The following is a 17,247-nucleotide window of genomic DNA, read 5'->3' as shown; positions in this document are numbered from 1 at the left end:
ACACACAAACACACACAAACACACACACAAACACACACACACACACAAACAAACACACGTGCGCGTTCTGCTCCGGTTTATCTTCACTGTAAGGCTCTTTTTAAGGTTTTTTCAGACTGAAATGGATAACATTAAACCTGCGTGTGTGTGTGGTCAGTTAGACTAATGAAATATGTCTCCTGTGGGTAAAAAAAATAATTGTTTGATGTACTTTATTTACTGCTAAATTTGCAAAATGAAATATGCTTAATTAATAAAAATGTTGGCAATCTGGTCCCACTGTTGTTTACAACATGTAGTCTAAGCAATTGAGGGTTAAGGGCCTTGCTCAAGGGCCCAACAGTGGCAATCTGGCAGTGGTGAGGTTTGAACCAGCAACGTTCTGCTTACTAGTCCAGTACCTTAACCGCTAGAGACACAACTGTTAGAGTGGTGCTGCAATATTATGCCTATGCCTATGGTTGTGGAATAAGATGTCCACATACTCATGGTCAAACATCTACATAATGTTTGGTCATTTAATGTACAGCCAGCATTTGAGATACACAGTCGAGTCACATCATTATGACCACCAGCTAATACCCACAGTATCCGCCTGATCAGCCATAACATTAAAACCACCTCCTTGTTTCTACACATACTGTCCATCAGCTCCACTTACCATATAGAAGCACTTTGTAGTTCTACAATTACTGACTGTAGTCCATCTATTTCTCTACATACTTTTTTAGCCTGCTTCTATGCTGTTCTTCAATGGTCAGGACCCCCACAGGACCACTACAGAGCAGGTATTATTTAGGTGGTGGATGATTCTCAGCACTGCAGTGACACTGACATGGTGGTGGTGTGTTAGTGTGTGTTGTGCTGATATGAGTGGATCAGACACAGCAGCGCTGCTGGAGTTTTTAAAATACCGTGTCCACTCACTGTCCACTTTATTAGACACTCCTACCTAGTTGGTCCACCTTGTAGATGTAAAGTCAGAGACGATCGCTCATCTATTGCTGCTGTTCGAGTTGGTCATCTTCTAGACCTTCATCAGTGGTCACAGGACGCTGCCCACGGGGTGCTGTTGGCTGGATATTTTTGATTGGTGGACTATTTTCAGTCAGGCAGTGACAGTGAGGTGTTTAAAAACTCCATCAGCATTTCTGTGTCAGTGTCAGTGTCACTGCAGTGCTGAGAATGATCCACAACCTAAATAATACCTGCTCTGTAGTGGAAGAACAGCATGAAAGGGGGCTAACAAAGCATGCAGAGAAACAGATGGACTACAGTCAGTAATTGTAGAACTACAAAGTGCTTCTATATGGTAAATGGGGCTGATAAAATGGACAGTGAGTGTAGAAACAAGGAGGTGGTTTTAAGGTTCTGGCTGATCAGTGTATGCTACCCACGGGACTATCATGGTGTAGTTCGATGGTAGTAAACCTGAAGGTGTTAAGTGTCAGTAGTATGTAGCTTGAGGAGCAATTTATCATTTTGTATTGGCTATATAGTATATATATATATGATACATACATACTGTATATATACAACCTATAGCTTACCCAGTACAGCTAAAGTACAGCGCTTATTGCTTCTTTAAAACCCTTACAGAACGAACTCTCTCTTACTGTACCGTACACAATCAACCCCCTTGTAATGTGAATAAGTGGCATACAGCAGGCTGGGGGGAGCGTATTAATCACCCTACTCACTACGAGTGCCACTGCTCATGAAAGACTGGGAGGGGCCGTTGTTTTGAAAATGTCACGACCACCAACACGTCTTTTGTCCCTTAGGTTGAGAGAGAGAACTCTTAGTCGGGGAGTGAGCGTGAACGTCTCTGTTGTGTGATCTGTCGAGCTGATTCGAGTGCTTCTCTGAAGAAAAAACTGACCAGATACTAGGGCTGGGTAGCGCCATTAATTTCCTGGATCGATTCGATTCGATTCACAAGGTCCCGATTCGATTCAATTCGATTTCGATTCAACACAGTTAGGCATATTTGAGTTACATTAACAGGTTTTGTTTAAATATGTAAAGATGTTCAGAGAACGAATGTGATAATTGTACAAAGAACACTCATTATTAAAAATATTTGTGTATTTTGTTTACATAAATATCTAATCCAAAATAGAAAACAGGCCGCTCAGGTGGCGCAGCGGTAAAAAGAAACGCGCTGCAACCAGGGCTGGATTCTGAGAACGTGGTATCGAATCCAGCCTTGCTTTACCGGTTCGAAGCTGAGTGGCTATATGGGCAACGATTGGCCGGTTGCTCATGTGGGGGGGTGGGACAAAGAACCGGATGTGGGTCTCTCTCTGTCAGAATGCGATTGCGTTCTCTGCCGGCTGATTGGAGGCGCTTACACAGAGATGGGAGAGGGTGCCCTTAGGGTGTGTCTCTCCGCATGCAACGCTAGGTGGCGCCAGACTCGTCAATGTGTGGGTGGCAAAGATGCATCTGGCTGCTGCTCGTGTTTCGGAGGGGATACGGGTTAGCTTCAATCACCTCCGTCAGGGCAGGGTTCGGCATAGACAGAGAGGAAGCACGATGCTAATTGAACAATTGGATGCGCTAAAAAGGGGAGAAAAAAGGGGTAAAAATTTAAAAAATAAAAAACAAAATAGAAAACAGTAACATTCATTTTTTTATTATTATTTTATATGTCTGACCCACTACAACATTGTAAATGTAATGTAAACATACACCTGGCTGTTGCACAGCTTATGCCAAGTTTACACTACACGACTTTCTGATTTGCCGGGTCGCTGTAATGTTCACACCACACGACTCATAGGCGATGGGGGGTTTTACACTACACCATCTATCACCAACTGGAATCACAGGCGAGCTCCTCTGGTCTCCAAAACTACGTTTTGTCACGAAAACAAACGTGAGAAGTGATGAAAGGTTTAATGATACCACGTCCAAAATACACATCAACAAGTAGCGAGAGATCAAAGTTTGTGCGCTGATGTGTAGCGTAAAATCAAGGAGAAAAAATAAATGAATCTGAGTGGATTTGGCAACACGAGCAGCATGGATCATTCTGTAGTAAGTTGAAGGTTAATAAATATTTTGTTTTGTAGAGAACGATCAGGTCAGAAATACTGCAAAACTTGTGTGTGTGCTGATGTATTCTGATAGAAACTATATTACGCCCCTGAACCACCTGTTTACAACCTCTCCCCTGTGTTTCCCCTCGCTGTTTCACACATTGATTGAGAGCAGATACATGCCCCCCCCAAAAGCATGTCCAGTCCACTACACCCTCCTATTTGGCCATACTTCGGTCACACACTGATCTACATGTTCCTCCACTTCTGTACAGACACCCTGGGTTACTAACCAGGGCTCATACACAGCATTGAAGACCCCCCCCCCAAGGTATTGTTTCCCATAAGGATGTATGGGAAACCTGTTAATGTGTTCCATGGTCCCGGCAAATGTAAAATAATGAGGTTGTTTTTGACACGTATACACTGAAAATAACACAAATATAATATAAAAACGCTGAAATAAAAAGCTGATTCTTACAATTTTTCAGAACCTCGAGCTGTAACACAAGTTTAAAAGTGAAACAGTGAGGAAAATCCAGCTAAACGCAGATGCATGTGGAGCTTTCAGAGTGAATCTGACAGTTATTCCACACAAATGCAGATTCGTCTCATATGCGCACTTTGACGATGTTTTACCGCACAGGGAAACGTTGAGTTTAAGGGTACAAATTTCTCGACAAAGGGCGTTGAGTTTCAAAGATTTTGAGTTTAGGGGACGTTGAGTTACAAGCTACCCTACCACCGTATAGGTGTAGCTTTGCTGAATTTACCTGTACAAAATTCATTATAGTGTTGTGTTTACTCATCAGGTTTGGTTCAATTAAAACGAACCCTGGTGCGTCTGCTCTGCTCATTACTGGTGCGCACCAAATAAGCAAACCGAGAGCACTTAAGCAGGTGGGTCTCGGCCGCTCAGGTGGCGCAGCGGTAAAAACACACGCTGGAACCAGCGCTTGGATCTCGCATACATCGTATCGAATCTCAGCTCTGCCTTGCCGGCTGAGGCTGAGCGGCCACATGGACAACGATCGGCCTGTTGTTTATATGGGCGGGACTAAGCCGGATGGGGGTCTCTCTTTCATGACTGGTGCAATTACGACCTCTGCTGGCTGATTGATGGCGCCTGCACAGAGATGAGAAAAGAGCGCTCTTAGGGCGTGTCCCTCCATACACACAGCTAGGCTGCACCGCACTCGTCAAAGTGTAGGTGATGAGATGCATACGGCTGCTGCCCAAGTGTCGGAGGGGTCGCGGGTTAGCTTCGTTCTCCTCAATCTGAGCAGGGATCCGCACTGATGGAGAGGAAGCATGACGCAATGGGGCAATTGGATGCGCTAAAAAGGGAGAAAAGGGGGATAAAATGCATAAAGAAAAGAACATTTTAAAAAAGCAGGTGGGTCTCAGTTCGTTTCTAAACAAATAATGGTGCAATTCGTTTCATGTATAAACAGTCATGGACAATTTTGTTTCTCCAATTCACCTCACTTGCAACGCCATTGGACTGTGGGAGGAAACCAGAGCTCCTGGAGGAAACCCACACAGACACGGGGAGAACATGCAAACTCCACACAGAAAGGACCTGGACCACACCACCTGGGAATCGAACCCATGACCTTCTTGCTGTGAGGTGACAGTGCTAACCACTGAGCCACCGAGCCACCCTAACAAAGGTAAATGCACAGCAGAGGAGGAATTTCTGGTGCTGTTTTGACTCCTTTATGCATTTTACCACCTCCTGCTGTGTTTCCAGGTGGTAATAATACCAGCAGATATACACAACCCCGATAAGTGCTTTAAGCCCAGCATGGTGCATTGCTTTGACTACTGCTATCGGAGCGCATTTAAGGTTTGCTGAACTGAAAGTAAGAAATAAAGTGTACTGAGAGTAAGTTATGGGGAACGTAACTGTACCATCAATTGTGAACCCCCAAAGGGACAAAATGTCCATAAGTCAGGGGGACAGTTTTTTTTTTATATTTACATTTACATTTTCGGCATTTAGAAGATGCTTTTATCCAAAGTGACTAACAGAACTGTGACTGTATACTGTCTAAGCAATTGAGGGTTAAGGGCCTTGCTCAAGGGCCCAACAGTGGCAACCTGACAGCGACCTATCGATTACTAGTCCAGTACCTTAACCACTAGGCTACAACTGCCTTTTATATGGCGGCAGGAGGTCCATTTTCAACTCGATATAAAGAAAACATGAAAACACAGCCTTAAAACAAAGTAAGTTGTTTATTATTACTATTATTATTTCCCCCACTTAATCTATTTTAGTCATTTCCAATTCCCTATTGTGAATCCCTTGCTGTTAATGTGTGCCATGGTCCCGTGGACTTTCGGCTTATGTAAAATAATGGGGTTGTTTTTGACACGTATACACCGATCAAGGCATTTTTTAACTGATCGGTATCGGCTTCACTAAGGCCGATCCTAAAGCCCGATCCTTCGTTTTACGTCAGCATGCCCGCTGTGTGGAAATACTTTAAACTGGAAAGTGAAACAAGTCCAACAGTGAAGTGTAATGTCTGCAATGCGAGCGTTTCACGAGGCGGTAGGAGCAGAGCTGCGTTCATTACTGTAGAATTTTACTGTTTATATGGTGTGTGAGTCAAGGATCACACCGGTTTACAAAACGATAACTTTTAATCAGAGTATGAAAACTTCAGGACCATAACATACAGCTTTTACGAGTTCACGTGTTACAAGACTGAACGACATCTCAGTATCAAGCGCTCTGATTGGCTTAGTTATGTAACCGAGCGTCGTAGTGATGCACTCGCTTAATAAAGAAATAAATACACGGTATATTCACAAATTCTCAGGAGCATAACACTTTATTAACTTCTTCTGTTATGGTACCGAATAGCGGACAGCTGGAGTCATCGCGTTAGCCAAGCGCGCTATTCCATGCACTATGGAAGCCCCAAAGGGTCAAAACACACTCACTTCGCGTAGAAACGTCCATCAAACCATTGTCACAATACAACCACAGAAAAGTCTGTTACAGTTACAACACGCATACAAGTACGGTGGCTCATAAGAAACAAACCAGATATCATTTAACCAAACGGTCTACAATTACTACCAATTTGATACGGCACCTAAAAAATAAACACTCAGTCGAATACAGCGAGTTTATTATTATATGATGAGAAGAGGAACCGGCTGTCCGCTAACACGGCAGAGATGCTGATTTTCCTCAAAAAGAACCTTCACTTCATTTTGAGTGTTCTAGTTTTACTACTGCAATGCTGCACTAAGCTTGTTTACTTTTATTTTGTAAAAATAAAAGAACATTAAGCAATAGCTTGGATGCAGGCAATTTTTTTCCTACAGCACTGCAGAGCTATTCAGCTGTTAAACAAATACACTGGATTATTCTGAATAACTGTAATGTACTTGAAGTGTGCACTGTGTGAGCATTATTATCTAGTTCTTATCTAGACAATATCTAGAAAATACAGGTATCGGTTTGAGACTCGGTATCGGATCGGGATCAAAATTAATGATCGGGAACAAAAAAAACGCGATCGGGACATCCCTAATAATAACGCAAATACAATATAAAAAAACACTAAAATAAAAAGCTGATTCTTACAATTTCTAAGAACCTTGAGCTGTAACACAAGTTTAAAAGTGAAACAGTGAGGAAAATCCAGCTAAACACAGATACATGTGGACGCTATCAGAGTGAATCTGACGATTATTTTACACAAATGCAGATTCGTCTCATATTCGCACTTTGACGACTTATTACCGCACAAAATAGCTGTTCATTGTTAATTTGGAATTAATCACTATTCATTCCAAATTCATCTCCTATTTAAGACATTTCCAATTCCCTATTGTGAATCCTTTGCTGTTAGCACAACCACTGATCTGATCACGGAGAGCTGGATCACCACACGCCCCCTAAGATACATATCCAATCTGCCGCACTTTCTTATTTCCTGCCAGTGTTGGGTTCCCACACAGAGCTGTATCGTGTTCAGAGAGTCACGCTAAGCTCTATGTGACACCCCCCCCCCCCCTTCAGTTGTGCAGGTGGATGGCATATAATAGCAACAGCGAGAAGGGACCCAGTCCAGCCTTCCCTACCTCAAACACGGCCTATTTTGTTTGTGAGGACGCCGGGTCAGTGGAGATTTAATCTCGCGAGTTTTAACACTGGACGATCAATAAAGGTTTGAGAAAAATCTGGGGTAGTTTGTGGTTTTGCCACATTAAGTCACCTTATTATTTAATTTTATTTAATAGAATAGAACGCCTTTATTTGTCATATACATATACACGTGTACAGTACAACGAAATTCCTTCTTCGCATATCCCAGCTTGTTTGGAAGCTGGGGTCAGAGCGAAGGGTCAGCTATCATAAGGTGCCCCTGGAGCAGACAGGGTTGAGGGCCTTGTTCAAGGGCCCAACAGTGGCTGCATAGCAGAGCTAGCATTCGAACTCTTAACCTTTGAGTTGATAGCCCAAAGCTCTACTCACTAGGCTACCACAATGTATAATATATAAGGTGCATTTCCGTTCTTTACTACTGTTACTACCATTACATCACTTCTGTCTCTAGGCTTTCTGACACTTGTTTCAGACTGTTCTCATACTCACATCTCACAGCGCAAGAACACTGAAAAACAGGGATGTCCAAACTGTGGTCCATTACCACTCGCAAGGTATTTCAGAAATAAAACTCAAGTTGGCCCGCTATTAAAAGACTGCCTGGACTGTTTGAACTCTGGGTGCTGTTATAGTATGAAACAAATCTAAAATGCCCCCCCCCCAAACTCAAAACATTAACGTTACACCTACAATAATGTTCCCCAGTTTTTGAATAAACATGCCGACTCCAGGCGCAGTGGGATATTTCACTAGCGCACCAGCGCCGAGATTCTGAACTCCTCGGTTCGGAACTCAGCGATGCCACCGGTCGGCTGGGTGCCAAGTTACAAAATACGAGTCCAAGTCAAGTCACGAGTCAATATAATATACACAAAACATGTGTTGGAAATGTAGTGTAGAAATAAACAAACAATATTTAAGTTCAGATAAAAAAAAACAACAACAGATTAGCGACTGTATTTTGCCATTTTACTTAGTGCCTTTACTTTCCTAGTCATTGTCTAAATGAATGTAATTTCTGTAAAATGAAGGTTCCAGTTAAAAGCTTAAACTGATACATTTTGTTTTCATTGCAAAACAAAAGTGCATGATAAATCACAGCACAGCGGGCAAAATCCCAAACACAGCAAAAAAAATCATAACCACTGCTTACCTTAGCTTATGTTCTTCCAGATGCTATTAAATTTATAACCGTGTGTCCCATTAGGAATAGAATCCCTTATTTTGTAAATGTGCTTATAATTAAAAACCTCCAAATGTTTAGAAACTCGTTAGAAAGCCAATCAAGCGTTTCATTGACATCATCTGTGTGACGCTGCAAACTAAATACATGCAAATAACAGCATTTCTTACTAAAAATTAAAATCAGAAGGTCTGATTGGTTCTTTCAACCATTTGTGCCAATTCTGTAGGAGCGTTCCATTCACCCCAGTTGTTCCTGTGAAGTGCACTATGTAGGGTATTCCACCATTTTAAGTGGGATTCCAATCCAAAGGTAACGAAAATGTTCAAATGGAGTGAACTTCAAACTGTGTAGGGAGTAGGGAGCGACGCTTCATCACTACACTGGAAGCTGGCTGTAACATTTACCCATTGCGTGCGTTGCGGGTTAAGACGGCCGGAGCGTTATTAGAGAGCAGAATATTTATAATAATAATAATTATTATATATATATACAGTATATATATATATACAGTATATATATATAGCAGTATATATACATATATATATATATACTGTGGTACCTCGTAGGGGTGGGTTTTATAAAATCGATTTTTCGATTTTAATCGATCTTTATTTGAACGATCCGATATCGATTCATATAAATGCGAGATCGATTTTTTAAATACGCCCCTTTTTACGGTGCACACGGAAATCTATTACTATTGTTACCCCCTTTAATTTCGCGTGACCAGCCACTGTTTTTTCATGCAACGAGATCTGACCTGCACATCAGTTTAGCATGGCAGAAGCTCAAGTTATGACCACTACACAACTTTTTGCACTGATTTTCGCTCGGCTCTGGATTCGGGAGGAACTCGGTGTTCGCTCTGCGATCAAAACTCGGCTCTCAATCAATGTGAGAAACAGCGAGGGGAAACACAGGGGAGAGGTTGGAAACAGGTGGTGGAGCGCAATATAGTTTCTATCAGAATACATCAGCACACGCGAGATCGTTCTCTACAAAACAAAATATTTATTAACCTCCAACTCACTACAGAACGATCCATGCTGCTCGTGTTGCCAAATCCACTCAGATTCATTTATTTCATCAGCGCACAAACTTTGATTGCTCGCTACTTGTTGATGTGCATGTTTGGACGTGGTATCATTAAACCTTTCATCACTTCTCACGTGTGTTTTCGTGACAAAACGTAGTTTTGGAGACCAGAGAAGCTCGCCTGTGATTCCCCCTGGTGATGGATGGTGTAGTGTAAAACTCCCCATCGCCGATCAGTCGTGTAGTGTGAACATTACAGTGACCACGTGTTAATCTGAGTGTCGTGTAGGGTAAACTTGGCATAAGCTGTACAACAGCCAGGTGTATGTTTACATTACATTTACAATGTTGTAGCATGTCAGACAAATGGAAGAAAACAGTAACATTCATTTTTTATTATTATTTCATTTGTCTGACATGCTACAACATTGTAAATGTAATGTAAACATACACCTGGCTGTTGAATGTTACTGTTTTCTGTTTTGGATTAATTATTTATGTAAACAAAATACACAAATATTTTTAATAATGAGTGTTCTTTGTACAATTATCACATTCGTTCTCTGAACATCTGTACATATTTAAACAAAACCTGTTAATGTAACTCAAATATGCCTAAATGTGTTGAATCGAAATTGGATCGAAAATCGAATCGAAAATCGAAGATCGAATCGAATCGGGACCTGGTGAATCGGAATCGAATCGATCCAGGAAATTGGTGGCGATACCCAGCCCTAGTACCTCGGTATACGTCCTTAATCCGTTCCAGATCCTTGGACTTATACAAAACAGGACGTATACCAAACGAATTTTTCCCATAAGAAATAAAGGAAAAATGATTAATCCGTTCCCATGAAAAAAATCGTATTGTTATTGGCGTATTATACATTGATGGGGTTGTATAAGATAATTTATAAAACGGATAGTTCCGGTCCTAAAATCTGATTGGCTGAGCTGCGTTCAAAGCCGTTGTTAAATCCCCGATATACGCACACCTGTGACCACCTCACATCATTCCATATTAATACGCCACTGAAAAGAAAAAGTACAAACTTGGTTGAACACTATTTAAGTCATGTACTATACATGGAAATGTCCAGATTAATATAAACAGTAATCCTAATCATTAAGCGGGTGTTTCGTCCAAGAAATAGTGTAATAGTTTGCGAATGTTATATTCGCCCTCATGTTGCCTAGCAACACTCATTTTGACCCATACAAGTTCTAGCACGCGAGTCGTATTCCAAACAAAGGTCGTATACCAAGCAAAATTTTTCGCGTCCAAACAGGACGTATACCAAGTTGGACTTATTCCAAAGCGGACGTATACCGAGGTACCACTGTGTGTGTATATATATAATTGTCACACATAACTGATGTTAACACATGCTGATGCTAGGGACTCTTGCTGTTCATGAGTCATTTATGTGCGAATCATGAGTCAAGTCCGAGTCATTTGAAATGAGTCAGAGTCGAGTCTGCCATCTAGCGGGCATAATTGGCAGTGGCTGCAGCAGACACGGTACTGCTAGGGCGGGATGACCGGACTACGTGTGTGGGGACCCTGACTGGCCGAGTGCATAGGTGAAAAGGGGTCCCGCGAAGGGCTGCGCACGGGTCGGAGGAGGCGTGAGCGGTAATATACCCACCCCGACTGCAATCAGGGATCCCCCAGCAGCGGAAGACAAATTGACTACACTAAATTGGGAGAAAATAGTACACCCCTGCTGTAAGACGTCAATGGTTTCCTGACACCGACTTCACATTTACATAGTACAATGACTAATAAAACCACTAAGGAATGTCTTCCCTTGCAGATATGCACTACCTTAGGGCGAAAAGAACCACAATAACACAAAGAACAATGGACCTTTGAGGTGCCGTTTGATGTTTGTTATATACGTGTTAAATCCTTTCCCAGCCGTTTCACAGCGTGTCACAGTTTCAAGATCCCAGCAGTATAATAATGCTAATATTAGCATTCTGAGGCCTAGTACACATTAGCATAGATGCATCAGACTAAACTTTTAGACCATTTTTCCCTCAAAGCATCCTATTTAAAATGAAACAGCATGGGCATGTGGAGGTGTCTAAGCCATGACTCACTAGTCACTAATCGTTTCAGTCAGGGGAAGTAAACCGAATCCCAAATGGTTTCCTAACCTATCTTTGGGCACTACATGAGGTACAAAGATGATGGCTTCTGTATACACCAAGTCCTCTTTATACAAACCATCTACTTGAGAACTTTAAAAGATGCAAATCCATGTTTGTTTGTTTGTTTTGCTGCCAAAACAGCCCTGACCCGTCGAGGCATGGACTCCGCCAGACCCCTGAAGGTGTGCTGTGGTATCTGGCACCAAGATGTTACCAGCAGATCCTTTAACTTCTTTAAGTTGCGAGGTGGGGCCTCCATGGATAAGACTTGCTTGTCCAGCACATCCCACAGATGCTTGATTGGATTGAGATCTGGGGAATTTGGAGGCACCTCAAACTCGTCGTTGTGCTCCTCAAACCATTCCTGAAGCATTTTTGCTTTGTGGCAGGGCGCTTTATCCTGCTGAGAGAGGCCACAGCCATCAGGGAATACCGTTTCCATGAAAGCGTACATGGTCTGCAACAACGCTTAGGTAGGTGGTACGTGTCAAAGTAACATCCACATGGATAGCAGGACACAAGGTTTTCCAGTAGAACATTGCCCAAAGCATCACACTGCCTCCACCGGCTTGCCTTCTTCCCATAGTGCATCCTGGTGCCATGTGTTCCCCGGGTAAGCGACGCACACGCACCCGGCCTCCACGCGATGGATCCTATGCCAGCTTATCTATGGGCGCAAGGCACACAGTAACACCCTGGACGGGGCGCCAGTCCATCGCAGGGCAGACACACATACACACACATTCACTCTCCAGTCTCCGATTAACCTGACTGCATGTTTTCCTGAGAGAAGAGAACCCGGACCACCCCGCTTGGGGATCGATCCACCGTGCCGCCCCTGCTAAATGCTGTAAATGTCTGTCATCAACAAGGCATTTCTGTGAACAGAACTGCCACTCACTGGATGTTTTTTGTATTCCACACCAGTATGAGTAAATTCTAAGCTGTTTGATAGGTCATGCTGTTGCTGCCACATGACTGACTGATGCATAAGCAAGTGTATCTAATAACATGACTGATGTGTGCATATCATTCTGGCTGGGAAAATTGTTTTATTTTAGTGCACTAGTCTTGACATACACTATATTGCCAAAAGTATTCACTCACACATCCAAATCATTCAATTCAGACGCTCCAATCACTTCCATGGCCACAGGTGTATAAAACCAAGCACCTAGGCATGCAGACTGCTTCTACAAACATTAGTGAAAGAATGGGTCGCACTCAGGAGCTCAGTGAATTCCAGCGTGGTACCGTGATAAGATGCCACCTGTGCAACAAGTCCAGTCGTGAAATTTCCTCGCGACTAAATAATCCACAGTTGGGAACGACAGCAACTCAGCCACAAAGTTGTAGGCCACGTAAAACGACAGAACGGGGTCAGCAGATGCTGAGGCGCATAGTGCGCAGAGGTCGCCAAGTTTCTGCAGAGTCGATCGCTACAGACCTCCAAACTTCACGTGGCCTTCAGATTAGCTCAAGAACAGTGTGTAGAGAGCTTCATGGAATGGGTTTCCATGGCCGAGCAGCTGCATCCAAGCCTTACATCACCGAGCACAATGGTGTAAAGCACGCCGCCACTGGACTCTAGAGCAGTGGAGACGTGTTCTCTGGAGTGACGAATCACGCTTCTCCGTCTGGCAATCCGACGGACGAGTCTGGGTTTGGCGGTTGCCAGGAGAACGGTACTTGTCTGACTGCATTGTGCCGAGTGTAAGTTTGGTGGAGGGGGGATTATGGTGTGGGGTTGTTTTTCAGGAGTTGGGCTCGACCCCCTAGTTCCAGTGAAAGGAACTCTTAATGCTTCAGCATACCAAGAGATTTTGGACAATTTCATGCTCCCAACTTTGTGGGAACAGTTTGGGGATGGCCCCTTCCTGTTCCAACATGACTGCGCACCAGTGCACAAAGCAAGGTCCATAAAGACATGGATGAGCGAGTTTGGTGTGGAAGAACTTGACTGGCCTGCATAGAGTACTGACCTTCACTTTGTTATAATAGCACTGACGGTTGACTGTGGAATATTTAGTAGCGAGGAAATTTCACGACTGGACTTGTTGCACAGGTGGCATACTGTCACGGTACCACGCTCAGTGGAATTCGCCGAGCTCCTGAGAGCGACCCATTCTTTCACTAATGTTTGTAGAAGCAGTCTGCATGCCTAGGTGCTTGGTTTTAAACACCTGTGACCATGGAAGTGATTGGAGGCTGTGTCAAATCAAATAAAACAATTTTCCCAGCCAGAATGATATGCACACATCAGTCATGTTATTAGATACACTTGCTTATGCATCAGTCAGTCATGTGGCAGCAACAGCATGACCTATCAAACAGCTTAGAATTTACTCATACTGGTGTGGAATACAAAAAAACATCCAGTGAGTGGCAGTTCTCTTCGCAGATGACAGACATTTACATTTACAGCATTTAGCAGGGGCGGCACGGTGGATCGGTGGGTAGCGCTGTCACCCCACAGCAAGAAGGTCCTGGGTTCGATCCCCAAGCGGGGTGGTCCGGGTTCTCTTCTCTCGGGGAAAACATGGTCAGGTTAATCGGAGACTGGAGAGTGAATGTGTGTGTGTGTGTGTGTGGGTCTGCCCTGCGATGGACTGGCGCCCCGTCCAGGGTGTTAGTGTGCCTTGCGCCCATTGATAAGCTGGCATAGGATCCAGCACCCCCGGAATATTTAGCAGCACCCCCGGAATACTTAGTAGTGAATGACAAGAACTCACTACAGACTTTATTGAAGACTAGAGCGAATAACAACTCTATTATTATTTATTTATCTATTTATTACCAGTTATAACTTTTAGATCATTTAATTCTGTGTTTGTATGCTTTGTGTAAATCGTGTATTTATTTAAAGTATCCTCCAGACCACCCAAGAAGGATGGGCCCTGCTGAGTCTGGTTCCTCTCAAGGTTTCTTCCTGTAATTTTCAGGGAGTTTTTCCTTGCCACAGTCGCCCTCGGCTTGCTCAACAGGGGTTTTTGTATCTGTTGGTCCTGGATTTTGTAAAGTTGCTTTAAGACAATGTCTATTGTAAAGAGCGCTATATAAATAAAGTTGACTTGACTAGTAGTGAGGAAATTTCACGACTGGACTTGTTGCACAGGTGGCATCCTGTCACGGTACCACTGAGCTCCTGAGAGCGACCCATTCTTTCACTAATGTTTGTAGAAGCAGTCTGCATGCCTAGGTGCTTGGTTTTATACACCTGTGACCATGGAAGTGATTGGAACACCTGAATGCAATGATTTGGATGTGTGAGTGAATACTTTTGGCAATATAGTGTATGTTAACTGAATCCAAATTCGATCCTTAATGTTTTTTTTTTCAGTTCCTGGTAGTTTATTAAACTAATACTGATCGATCTTGTTGACAAATGTAACATCACACCAGATTTGGTGAAAGGGATAATGAAAAATCTAAAGACTGACCTCCTAAAGGGTCTTGCTGTCTTAGTACCTTGATTAATGAGAACAGGCTTGTACAGTACAGGCACAATTTCAAGCTCTTACCTGCTGACTCGCCTGTGTTGATCCAGTCCGGATTTGCAACGCTGGCTATGGCAAATATATCTGCAGCCAGAAAGAGACACCCTGATATGATGGTCAGTTTATCCATCTCAGTTCGGGTCGAGAATAAGGTCGATCAGTCCGGAAAGTGCGCACCGCTGTTGAGTAATTCAGAACGGTGGTTCAACTCCAGATCGCCGCAACAAAAAAAAAACAAAGTCAAACACGGGCTGCTTTTTGCGCCACGATCATAAGGAGGCACGTTTACATCTCGGAACCTGCTAGAAAGCGGCACAAAGCACTGGGTGCATCCGAACCCTGCGCCTAGCACAGCGGCTTTAGCTTAGCACGCTACCCCTCCAGCCTCCAGCCGGGCCTAAAGGAGCTCGAAGGCCGATCAGCCATGTGAAGCAGTGATTAAAAGGCGATCGATTCACCGTGTATATCCGTACAATATATCGTGCTGTTTAAATCAACACGGGCGACCGAAATCGGTTTGCTGATCTCGCTTGTTTCCGTTATGTGAGCGGAGCGCCATCCTCCTCCTCCTCCTCCTTCTGCCGCTGCTGCTCTCTATTCACCCTCCTCCTCCTCCTTCTCCCTCTGCTGGAAGCGCATCTGCACCAAAACCAGCCGCGCTCCTGTAGCATTGAAACCCGCAGTGTTCGTGTCGCGACTCTCCATTCGGTGCAAACGCGTTTTTAAGGGGAAAACGCGCAGAGCTGAGAAACGCTCCCGATCCTGTTCTCTGATGACATCGAGGGGCAAAACAGCCCCACGCACACTGTGACGTCAGACGCACGCTGGCTCGGTAACGTCTCGTTTAGAAGTAGTCTCGCGAGATGTCCCGAAACCACCTTCTTGTTTCTACGCTCACGCTCACTGTCCATTTTATCAGCTCCACTTACCATATAGGAGCACTTTGTAGTTCTACAATTACTGACTGTAGTCCATCTGTTTTTCTGCATGCTTTGTTAGCATGCTTTCACCCTGTTCTTCAATGGTCAGGACCCCCACAGGACCACTACAGAGCAGGTATTATTTAGGTGGTGGATCATTCTCAGCACTGCAGTGACACTGACATGGTGGTGGTGTGTTAGTGTGTGTTGTGCTGGTATGAGTGGATCAGACACAGCAGCGCTGCTGGAGTTTTTAAACACCGTGTCCACTCACTGTCCACTCCTACCTAATTGGTCCACCTTGTAGATGTAAAGTCAGAGACGATCGCTCATCTATTACTGCTGTTTGAGTCGGTCAGTGGTCATAGGACGCTGCCCACAGGGCGCTGTTGGCTGAATGTTTTTGGTTGGTGGACTATTCCTAGACCAGCAGTGTTTCAAAACTCCAGCAGCGCTGCTGTGGCTTATCCACTCATACCAGCACAACACTCACACTCACTTAACCGCTTATCCAATTAGGGGTGGTGCTCTTCCCAGCTTTTCAATGGGCGCAAGGCACACATTAACACCCTGGACGGGGCGGCAATTCAGTGTCTCCAATTAACCTGACTGCATGTTTTTGTTGACTGTGGGAGGAAACCCACACAGACACGGGGAGAACATGCAAACTTCACACAGAAAGGACCCAGACCGCCCTGCCTGGGGATCGAACCCAGGACCTTCTTGCTGTGAGGCGACAGTGCTACCCACCGTGCCGCCAGAACACTGTCTGCTAATTATTCTCTTTAAGAGTGTAATCATTTATTAATGATGGTTTAATTTGGGGAGAAACTGACTACAGATTAAAATAATTTTATTTGTTATGTTGATAGAAGTTGGTAAAAAAACACATAATTGGTATTTCTGACCCCTAAAATATGTGTGCAGTTGGAAATACTGTAAGTACTACTATTGTTTTGTGTGTTAAATATGATTATTATAATTTTTTATGTATGCATTTTCTTCCAATTTAGTGTAGTCAGTTTGTCTTCTGCTGCTGGGGGATCCCTGATTGCAGTCGAGGTGGGTATATTGCTGCTCACGCCTCCTCCGACCTGCACACAGTCCTTAGCGAAACCCTTTTTCACCTATGCACTCTGCACAGGCGCCTCTCTATCTGCCAATACGGGTCCTTACACAGCGTTTTTGAAGACCCCACCCATATAGTCCGGTCATCCCGCCTTAGCAGAACCGTGTCTGCTGCAGGCACTGCCAATCGTGCGCACTAGATGGCGCC

At 43.9% G+C, this 17,247-nt stretch overlaps 1 protein-coding gene across 1 annotated transcript in view; it reads right to left on the bottom strand.

Moving 5' to 3' along the window:
- mosmoa (modulator of smoothened a) overlaps nucleotides 1–15,746 on the bottom strand; it is a 37,238-nt gene extending 21,492 nt beyond the window's left edge. Inside the window, exon 1 of the mRNA XM_063018983.1 lies at nucleotides 15,076–15,746. Coding sequence (XP_062875053.1) covers nucleotides 15,076–15,181 — 106 coding nt within the window. The 5' untranslated portion in view covers nucleotides 15,182–15,746. The remainder of the gene's footprint in view (nucleotides 1–15,075) is intronic.
- Nucleotides 15,747–17,247: the final 1,501 nt, after the last annotated feature.

This window comes from Trichomycterus rosablanca, chromosome 22 (genome assembly GCF_030014385.1).
Source record: "Trichomycterus rosablanca isolate fTriRos1 chromosome 22, fTriRos1.hap1, whole genome shotgun sequence".
Classification (NCBI taxonomy): domain Eukaryota; kingdom Metazoa; phylum Chordata; class Actinopteri; order Siluriformes; family Trichomycteridae; genus Trichomycterus; species Trichomycterus rosablanca.
The sequence above is the reverse complement of the archived record's forward strand: the minus strand, read 5'-3'. Positions and strand labels throughout refer to the sequence as shown.